Genomic DNA, 10,407 nt, shown 5'->3' with positions numbered 1-10,407 from the left:
AACACGTGTGTGCGCATTGTAATAACTGATTCAGGAGCTTTAAAAATAGTGTTTTTTGGTTTTTTTAACCGGTCAACGATGATTCAGTCAACCACCGGTTAAACGGCTACCGGTTAACATCCCTAATTTGTATCATATATTGGCAAAAGTTTTCAACCATACCAAAATCCCAGCACAACATTCACAGGAAAACAATAATAACTAGCAAAAACTAATAATTAGAAAATATTTCATCCAATGACAATGTGTTACAATATGCTACATGTTTCAGCATGTGAACTTCCTCAAGTCCTTTTTAAGTTGTTATGGCTCTGGCTGATGACTGAAGAATGTAGTCTAATCAAGCCCAACTCTTCTCAGTCTCTCAGTGTGCAGTTACTGAGGGCTTGACCTTTTGGGACCGACATCTGACATAGTAGAGAAATAAGGGCCGAACAGCATCGTCTCTCAGGCCGTAGATCAGGGGACTCAGGCACCGAGGCAGAATGAAAACAATGATAAAATTTGCGTAGCGTAGGTCCCGAAAGAGGCGGCTACTGCTGGTCATAGCCAGTAGCCTTTCGATGGTTCCGTACAACAGGCTGTTTAGACAAAGTACTAACTGACCAAGGTGCAGTAGGACTGTTCTCAAAGCTTTCTTAGCAGAGTCTTTATCCGCTGAAGCAGATCGTGCCGCAAGTATAACACTAATATATGTGAAGATGATAATGGCTGTTACAGCCACAAAGAAAAACCCACTGAACCCTTGAAAAACATTTCCCTGCCATGGGGCCAAAAAAAAACTCTCTCGAGTACAAAACATGAGATCTCTAAAGGAAACAGGACTCACTATCAGTGCATATAAGATATCTAGTGCAGGATTAATGCAAGCTAAGGACCAGATTATGGCAATCGATATAGCTGTCATTTTCTGTGTGGCCAACTCACTGTGGCGTAAAGGGAAACAAATAGCCGCATAACGCTCGAGAGACATCACACCCAAGCTTAGAACAGAAACACGAGCTGTAGCTGATGACATGAGAACAATCAGTGAACAAACAGCCTTAGGAATCTTCTGCAAACTTAAAGCCAAAATATACAGCAATGAGGATAGCATCAGCTGAACTGTATCGCAACAGAGCATGTGGGCAAAGAGGATATAGCGAGGCAGATCTCTAAACACAGGCTTACTTATGAGAGTGTGAAACATGATGCTGTTGATGCAGATGAAAAGCAGGCACATGAAAATGGCTACAACAATTTTAGTAACCTGCCCCTCATTCATTTCTACTGTAAATATTTGCTGATGTACTAGTGGTGCTACTTCACTGGATTGATTGATGGTTCCCATCATCTATAAACACACAACACATTCAAGAAAATGACTTCCATACAACAATGATCAATTAACAGAGTTGATTAGTTTGAGAAGAGAAAGTTTGAATGCAACCTGAAGAAAAAACGTTTAGTGTAAGTGATGCAAACCTTGGTAAAGCTGTTAATAGCAGTCTAACAGTCAAGTGTTTATGTTGAGGTTTAACGTAATGACTTTTCCCAAGCTAGTCATCCTTTGAGGGGAGTCATCCTACTGAGTTTGCGTTGCTGTGTCCCAATACTTGTTTTATAAGCAGCTATGATGTCAGTGTGGGTAAAATCCCAGTCCCAGGGCTCATGGGCTGTCACGCCTAAAAGAAAGAGCGAACAAAAGGCCCTGTGGGTATTGAGGGATTCGGGTGAATCAACCGGATCCCACTATTAAGCCAGGATTCATTAGTCTGTGGTCTACATAGGCCCAGATCCTATAGCCCTACACCTGCTGCTAACTAGGCAATGTACAGTATAGAAAACAATAAACATGTCACTCTCAGGCTACGTTTACACTGTCAGTTTTTGCTCATGTGGCACAATTCCGACATGTAGCATTAACGTGTAAACAGGGAAAAAGCACATGGATTCCGATATTTTCAGATTGGTTTCCGGCTTCATTCATATGTGGAAATATATCAGATATGAATCGGATATGAGCCAATGTGACTGCCGTCTAAACGGGCAGATTGGATATTTCCTTGTGCCTCGTTGAAAATGGCCACAATCTTTTACCTTACACTAAGTGTAAATGCATCCTTAAAGGAGAATTCCGGTGTGATATTGACCTAAAGTGTGTTGAAACATGATACCGAGTGTGAACATATGTCTCATAGCTCATCTCGGCTTGTCCCCTGCTCTCCGGAATCTGGCGTTAGTTAGCTGATGCTACCAACAGGTTTTTAAAGGGGGTGCCTCGGGCATCGGCCTAGCCATGCAAATAAATCACTGTTTTACACCATTTACAAGGCTCAAAGTAGCTCCACACTTCATTGGTAGACTTCCGAGGGCCCAGATATTTAAAACGAGACATTGAGAACTTTGAAAAAGCACTGGTAGTTTATTTACAAGACGATTTATACAGACAGTACCTTCAGGAAGTTTACCATTCGCCGCCATCTTGAATTTAGTCACAATAACGACGAGCAACGAGTATGAATGAACAGGTATGGGGATCAGATTCCAAAAATATCCATAGCAGCAACTAGAATCCATGCATTTCCAAGGAATTATTTTTAATATTATTTTTTAATTATTTTTAATATTTAATTCAAGATGGCGGCAAACGGTAAACTTCCTGAAGGTACTGTCTGTATAAATTATTTTTAATATTTATTTCAAGATTGCAGATCACTTCCCCCTACAGACCTTGTGAAAACTTTGTTAATTAAAGCTACCTACTGACAACCAACTGAATATTACTTTCTAGCCCCTCCCATTCCGAGCACATTTTAACTCCTACGGTGGCCGTTTCATGCCAAGGTTAACATGGCTTCCAGTACTAGGCCTACGACTTTGTCCAGTGTTCCTTCCAGTGATTAGGTTACTTTAGAAAACAATTACACATTGCATTTAGTTATATAGCCAGTAAACATGTTGGTTATGACCTATGTGAAGTGAATAATAGTTTTACGTTTTCGTTATTTTGGTAGGCTACTATTTCATTGCTAGCATCAGCTATCAGGTTCCCAAACGAATGCATGCTAATGACAGTATCAGTTATTCTGTATGTGCGAGATTAATAGTGTAAAGGCCATGTTTACAGCGTAGCCTACTATTTTTCTCAGTGAGCAGAGTCAGAGATCAGTCGAGGTGCGAGGGAAAGGTAAAGGAAGAGGGAAAGGTAAAGAAAAGCCAAGAGCCGGTGGCAGAGGATCGGTGAGACCTCCTAGGCAAATAAAAAGTAAGACTCTCCAAAGATGACGAGGGGAGAGTGGAAGAACTTCAAAGACAAAGCAGAGAAGCAACGGAGGTTTGTGTTTTTAATATTTCTCTGAACAGTATCAATGTCAATGACACCGAAATTAGCTCGGAAGCTGCACCAGGCACGTTCGTTTGCGTTGCGTATGCTGCCACTTCTACACCAGAAAAGAAATAGACCATTCTTCTAAAATTTATTTTATACGTTGTGAACGGAACGCTTCAGTTACGCGCTTGGTGTAGCTTCCCTACCTGTTTGTATCTCCGTTGTTTATATGTAGCAATTTCTAGCTGTTGCCAGTCAACTGCATGATGCGAGTTGTCTGCCAGTGAAATCACGTCACATATGATTACATTATGGTCTATAGAAAATGTTACACAACAACATTTCCACCTTTTCATTGTCCATACACATAGTATTCATCATTTTGTGTGAACACTTGAAAAATGACAGAGTACTATTACTACTATTCTGCTAACAATCTAATTTTGCTACCTAAACAAGCCTATCTGATCTTAATTCTTGTGTCTTATTTCTTCAGAGACTTGTGGATGGAATGAGCCTGCAAGAGCACAGGAACCTCACCACACAGTTGCTAGTGAGGCAGCCAGGTCTGGTTTTTGATGCATCAGTGCAGACATGTCGTCCCCCCACCTGTGCCAGGGATGCCTTGGTGTACTTGTACACACTGCAGAGACATGCCAACCGATCAGGAGAGAAAATGCTGTGGACAAAACCCTGCCACCTGTGTGAGCCTTCTGCCGCACTACACACAGCACTGCCTAGATTAAGGTTTTCTCCAGATTCACAGGCAGTACATCACAGAATTAGGCCATGTAAGAGAGCCAGGTGATGACAATAGAGTTCAGATATGCTACCTACAGACATTTCATTTTCTGACAGCATGGGTCTCTAGGACAGGGTAATAGAAGAGTGATCCCAAGCTGTGTGTGTAGGATAAGGGATAAATTCCCTGACCCTCAGGGACATCTCTGGAATTTATATCACCTTCCTATAATGTTGTAATGTTGTGTTATTGTAAATAGTTTTGTATTAGTGTTCTTGTACTGCCTGTTCCTTTTAAAACTGTATTTAATTTATTTTACACCGGTACATCGCTATATTTTGCTTTCATGAAAATAAAAACTTTTAGAATTGATAAGAGACTGTTCATGCTGTACCTCTTATACATTACATCCACAAACTTATAATTAAAAAAGGAGTTGTGGTAATTTGCCATTTTGAAACACCAAATGACAGTAACATGGTCAACAATGTTATTTGCAATATATTTATTTACAGAAATTAACAAACTATGGTATTTACACATGAACCCTTCCTTTTTGTATGGTGCCTTTGAAGCAACATGGGCCATCATTCTAAATTTGCAGTCTCCTGGAAAGCTGATCCTGTGGAAGACATGCAGTGTCGTCAGACATACACGCCATTTTATATAGTTCAACATATTGTTACTAATCTGTATAGTGCTATTTTGCCTAGACTGAGTTACAGGCAAGGTTACAATGAAGGCATGCACGTGCATCACATAACAAGACCATTGAATTTCGTCCACATCCTCCACCACCATGCTCATGTCTTGTAGGCTTTGTAAAAAATATATATAAATGCTTATATCATGAAAATATACAATAGAGAATGTCATGTAGGGTTAGGGTATAGACATTATGTGCATTGATGGGTTACCTCTGTTCAAGGTTCTCAATTTCAGGGGCTTCTGCAATTGCGCCAAGATGCTCATCTGAAATGAAAGCAGAGCGTTTCACAACATATAACAGTACATAAAATGGTAAACACCAAGATATTACAAATATACTTTCAGTTATTATCAAACAACAATCACATAGAATCAACAATTGTTTTCATGCAGTGACTGACCTGTGTGTCCCACTAGAAATGCTGGACACTTCTGGAGTAGTTACTGTAATACTAGAGGGCTTTCCCTTCATTGGTGTTGATGTGACTGCTCTCAGTTCTCTCTCATAGCTGGACAAAAAAGAGCAGTACATGTTAGAATGTCTCACTTTAACCACAAACAAAGTACATTCATTTTATGACCGTGAGGAAAGATGTATTTTGGTAGATGCATTGACTAAAGTTCAATCAAAGCAGTTCTGTCTGTATTTTATTGTTCTGCATGATAATGACTTAGACCCTCAATGATCAGTCTCAATGGGCTGGCTGGTCTACCTTGCTCCATTCACAAGTGTAATGGACTAGGCTAGTCTACCCTTCCCCCATTCTGAGGTGTAGGCTACACTCATATGGTGAAAAACTTTCAGACAATTTAGTAATTAGTAGGCTACGTCTATAATTAATAAGACTACAGGACAGGCCTCAGGATGTGAACGTCACCCTTGGAATTGGCTACCCTAGCATTATCAGATTAGGATACATTTAGGCTACAAAGCAAAAGCAATGAAAAATAGCTACAATTTACAGTGCCCTTTGCCTGTGATCCGTCATAGCAGATTTATGTTACAACGTAGAATAGACAATCCTTTTTCATCGACGCGAGGAAAAGTATCCCAGACGTCATTCTAGCGTTATGGACAACCATGCTATAGTAAGCCAAGCAACTATAAAACTTCGAATTTACACCATAGACTATATGTTTACACGAATAGGCCGAATTACCTGTCGAGGAGAAAGCAGACAACTTCGGCGTCCCTTTTAAAATCCTTGCTCCTCAAGAGCTCTTTCCATCTTAGAAAAGCCACTCCAATATAGACATAATCTGTTGTTTTTCCGGTCGCGTTGGCGTTTTAATTCTCTTTTTCGCTTCCTTAGCGACTCCTTTTCATGTCCTCGAGAATAGGTGTAATCCTCCATCTTAAACAGACTTTCAAATCTGCCGGCAGTTGCGAGTAGACTAATCATGCAATGAGTGTTGCCTGCAAGCGCGAAAGGCGGAGCTGAATTTCCAAGAATGTCCCTCGTTGGCGAATGTATTTCAAAGATGGAGGCGCAACATGGATTCAGCCATTCGCGCGACTCGCGCGTATGTATTTGGAATAGCAGATTCTACACTTACGAGAATACTTTGATTAGTAGGTGGAAATAATTACACATGAATGAGCACATATTTTTGAAAGAACAAATGGGTTTTTGCTAAGAATTAACTCAAAAAAAGTACACAATGTAGCTTTAAGGGTAGATCATTTCTTTTCTATTTTTTATCATCGTATGCTATTAATAAGTTGATCCGTGTTGAAGTAGCATCAATGTTAGGCGTACTGGAGGCAATATTTCAGCATTTTTGTATGCAATGAACGCACTGTCTTTCATAACGCTGTGTTACATCCTGCAATGCATCTATTTCTGTATTACCGGCATAAAGAGGGCCTGGTTGGATGGGATGTGCCGGCGGGCCTGGTGGGAGAGAGCGGCTTGCTTTGTGTTCGATTTGATTCTTTAAGTTGAATCACATTTAAGTAAACCTTTGCGTTATATAATAAACCCTTGGACATTTGTTTGTCGCCCTCTCTCCTGCTACTATTGGAGCCAGTAGTTGTCAGACACCAAACAGGACGAGGACCACAAAAGTGTCACGTTAGAACGTTTATTTAAGGGTTGGGGGTTACGGGGGTTCCGGGGATTCCAAGAGTCTGTGTGTGTGTGTTCCCCCAGTAGCCGAGCAGCGATGGCAGGAGCTGGATGATCCGGGAAGTCCTGGGAAACACACACACAACAGCAATTGAAACGAAGCAGCAGTACAGTCAAGGGCTAGGCGGTATTCGTAGAAGAGAGACGGCAGAAGGCAGGTCAAGATTACCGGGGCTGGAGATCAAAGAAGTAGTCGAGCGGGTCCGGGTTCACATGCAAAGAGTCAGAGGCGTTTTCCAAGACAGGCAGGTAACTGGTGCTGGTTTGCAGACTGTCTGACAAGTGTGGACTGAAAAACAAGGCTTTATATACAGGGCATGATGAGTGGTGAATGCAGTGCAGCTGGTAGGTTAACGAGGGTGAGGCAGAGCAGAGACAGGTGAAGGTGATTAGGCAGAGCGGAGAGTAGAGGGGAGCAGAGTAGGAACAGGTGAAGGTAATCAGACAGTAGAGAGAGAGCAGGCAGACAAGTGGCACAGAATGGGATTCAATCAGCGTGTGTTACCAGGCAGAGAGCTCATGACAATAGTAACAGCTGTCATGCCTCTGTGTGAAGTGAAAAATTTATTTTCTGAGCAATCAATGTCATCCAATTTAGCACCTTCAGGGTGGACAGTGCCTTGTACGTCGGACGTAAGGAGCTTTTTGTAGGAAGACTCTTAAGGGACAGTTCGGTAACCAAGACTATAAAGAACTTTGGTTTACCTTTGCAGTCTTCGTAGCTCGCTAAGAGTGAACGTTATCGGGAAACCGGGCCCAGAACTGTCTCCCAAGCGCTCTCCTTAATAACACTCCAAATAATACTTTAAATCCAGCCATTTTTGCATGGTCATTTTTGCATTGTCATTTAAAAAAAAAAGGGTCTCAACCTTGTTAAAATTCATCTGTCTGCTTGGGATTTGTTACTATTTATGTACTTAATCCACAGCAATGACAATAGACCTCTGAAGTTTGCCTACAAAAAAGATCCAAAACGGCCATCTTTGCCCATATAAGGAGATCCGGTTGTTAATTGAAGCTAACTACCTATGGCAAATTGCATTGTAAGTTAGCTCTGGAGTAGCAAAAATCTAAGTGTGCCGCCTTCACTTACCGGAGATCACAGTATCCACTCGAAGGCAGAGGACAAAAGTGTGTTCAGGAAAACGTCTGCATTTCAGACTTTTTCATCCCCACGAGACTTTAACAGGTGCGATTATTCAAAATCCCCATGTTATTTTCCCATAGGAAAAATCGCCAGATACCGGATGTCAAAGATGGCAGCTTTTTTGTAGGCGAACTTCAGAGGTCTATTGTGTGCGCGCCTCTTTAAATTCTATGATCAGGCATGACACTGTTGTCGGTACCCCCCTAACGAGGCTCCAGGGTCCGTGTATGACTCGTTTATTTGATATGCAATAGACTAGGTGCACAAAAGGCTTTTCCTGTGTGCTCATTTATTTCCGGTGGAGCATTAACTGTGTTGTATCGACATCTTCTGTTATATTCTGCTCCTTACATCTTCACTCCGACACTGAATATCCTGTTTGTCCAATAATAGATTTTAACACACGTATAAATCGTTCTTTATCGTAACATGCTGCTTCCCTAGTGCAACACCCAACCGAGTCCGTGTAGACACTAATTACATTAAGCGGAATAGCGGCACGTTCAAACACACCTGGCTCCACCGGAAACAAACTAGCCTACAAAGAGCCTTTCGTGCAAGTAGTCTATTGAAAATCCAAAATCAAAATATGAAAAAAGACTTGTTATTTCATTATTTGTTTATGAATGTGAGATTTTACACCCTACTTCGATCTATCGTCTGTTTTAATCAGTGTTGCTTAAACCTTAAACTTTGCATCTCTGACTAGGTGTTTCAATCGCTAAAATAGAGCCCTCCGTTGTTGTGTAACGTGGTAAACTCTCTGCGTTGTGTTTTTTGTGAAATAAATGCCGAGTCTTGTTGTACAGTAGTTGGCTATCTCTGCAACCGTTTATTTGTTGCCCCTGACAACAATACAGACAAGTCAGGATCTTCGCTAGCCGTTGACAAGTTGTAAAACACCCGGAAATGTACATAACAGACTGGCAAGAATATAACAAGACAATGAATTAAAAGTGTACCTGACAACAATACAGACAAAAGTCAGGATCTTCGCTAGCCGTTGACAAGTTGTAAAACACTATAAAAGGAAATAAAATTAGCCTTAGGATTATCATCATGACAACGGCTAGCGAACGAACCCCTGATTCATGACACCAATATTTTTCAAATATGTGTTTTTATTTATAAAATACATTCAAGCAAAGGGAACATTCCTGAGTAGTTTAAGAGCTATTAATAGCTAATTCACATATTAATTCTTATTCAACTCTGCAATCTGCAGGTTTTTCTCCTAAATTCCTAACTGGCAGAGCGCAATTTTTTATTTAGGGGTGCCAAGTTATTGAACAGTAGGCCTATTTCTCATCTTGCAAAAAACTTCCTCTGGACAAAGCTATAAACAATGTTTAAAAGATAATTTAACGGCTGTAAAACTTTGTAAACTTTGTAGCCTATGTATTGTTGTCCATGTATTGCTTTTTTTTAATTGTCATTGCTGTGACTAAAACTTTACTATCACTCACAGGAGGTCTAGCCATACTATTTTAACTTTGTTAATTTCCAACTTTGTATAATATATGAAATCCTGTCATTATTGGCTTTCAAATAAGCCTGTTGGGCTTCTTACCTCTTCCAGCACTGTATTGCTTACGTTATCTTTTTTAATCTAATGCATTTTAAATATGTGCAAAATAATAAAATTAAAAACTAAAACTAATTATTATTGTATAACAAAAATTACTTCAAAGCTATGCTTCAAAGTAACCAGAAATTCATGCTTGTATCTCAAAAGTAGTGAAATCAAAAGTACTGTATTTATCTTTCAAATGCAGTGGGCTACAGGACACAAGTTTCCAAAAATATCAAAAAAGTCAAGTCAATGCTTTATTGCTAGTGCGATGGAACATCACCTGGAATTTGGTTTAGTGCTTAGGCTCATACAGTAGAGACAGACAAAACATACAGTAAGTACAGTAAGTTAAGTGCAGATACTCAAAAAATGCACTGAAGTAGCCTACAGTATTCAAGTAAATTTACTTAGTTACTGTCCACCCCTGAGAGAGACCAATGTGACTTTCTGCAATAGTGTCATAGCTTCTGCAGGACAAATTAGTGCATTTAGCTGTGTTGTTTTATTTGTTTGTGCTTGTTATATTAATTTGGCATATATCTATTATTATCATATATTGGCAAAATGTTCAATCATACTAAAATTCCAGCACAACATTCAACACCACAGGCAAACAATATGAACAACTAATAACTATAAAAAATATTTCATCCAATGACAATGTGTTACAATATGCTACACGTTTCAGCATTTAAGCAAAATCACTTCATGTCAACTTCATCAAGTCCTTTTTAAATTGTTATGGCTCTGGCTGCTGACTGAAGAATGTAGTCTCATCCAACTCAATTCCTCTATCTC

General features: G+C 40.0%; 1 protein-coding gene and 1 long non-coding RNA gene across 3 annotated transcripts; both read right to left on the bottom strand.

The window, feature by feature from the left end:
* Nucleotides 1-364: 364 nt before the first annotated feature.
* Nucleotides 365-1,330, bottom strand: LOC143099411 (odorant receptor 131-2-like). Its single transcript, XM_076262407.1, has one exon. The coding sequence runs from the start codon at nucleotides 1,328-1,330 to the stop codon at nucleotides 365-367; it is 966 nt and encodes a 321-aa protein (XP_076118522.1).
* Nucleotides 1,331-4,549: 3,219 nt separating this feature from the next.
* LOC143099430 (uncharacterized) lies at nucleotides 4,550-6,001 on the bottom strand. Of its 2 annotated transcripts, XR_012981579.1 has the most exons (4): nucleotides 5,921-6,001; nucleotides 5,162-5,269; nucleotides 4,970-5,024; nucleotides 4,550-4,674 (listed from the first exon to the last, which is right to left on the bottom strand). It is a non-coding gene; the product is annotated as an uncharacterized LOC143099430 (long non-coding RNA). The 2 variants fall into 2 exon arrangements; XR_012981578.1 differs by lacking the exon at nucleotides 5,921-6,001 and having other exon boundaries at nucleotides 5,162-5,361.
* Nucleotides 6,002-10,407: the final 4,406 nt, after the last annotated feature.

This window comes from Alosa pseudoharengus, unplaced genomic scaffold (genome assembly GCF_046254945.1).
Source record: "Alosa pseudoharengus isolate Yale_2024_CS ecotype anadromous, Long Island Sound unplaced genomic scaffold, YU_APseudo_1.1 YU_APseudo_1.1_scf_28, whole genome shotgun sequence".
NCBI lineage: Eukaryota > Metazoa > Chordata > Actinopteri > Clupeiformes > Clupeidae > Alosa > Alosa pseudoharengus.
This window is presented reverse-complemented; position numbering and strand designations above follow the sequence as displayed.

Bases quoted from the DNA above. Each gene is read 5' to 3' on its own strand.
- LOC143099411 (XM_076262407.1), bottom strand. From the start codon at position 1,330: ATGGGAACCATCAATCAATCCAGTGAAGTAGCACCACTAGTACATCAG.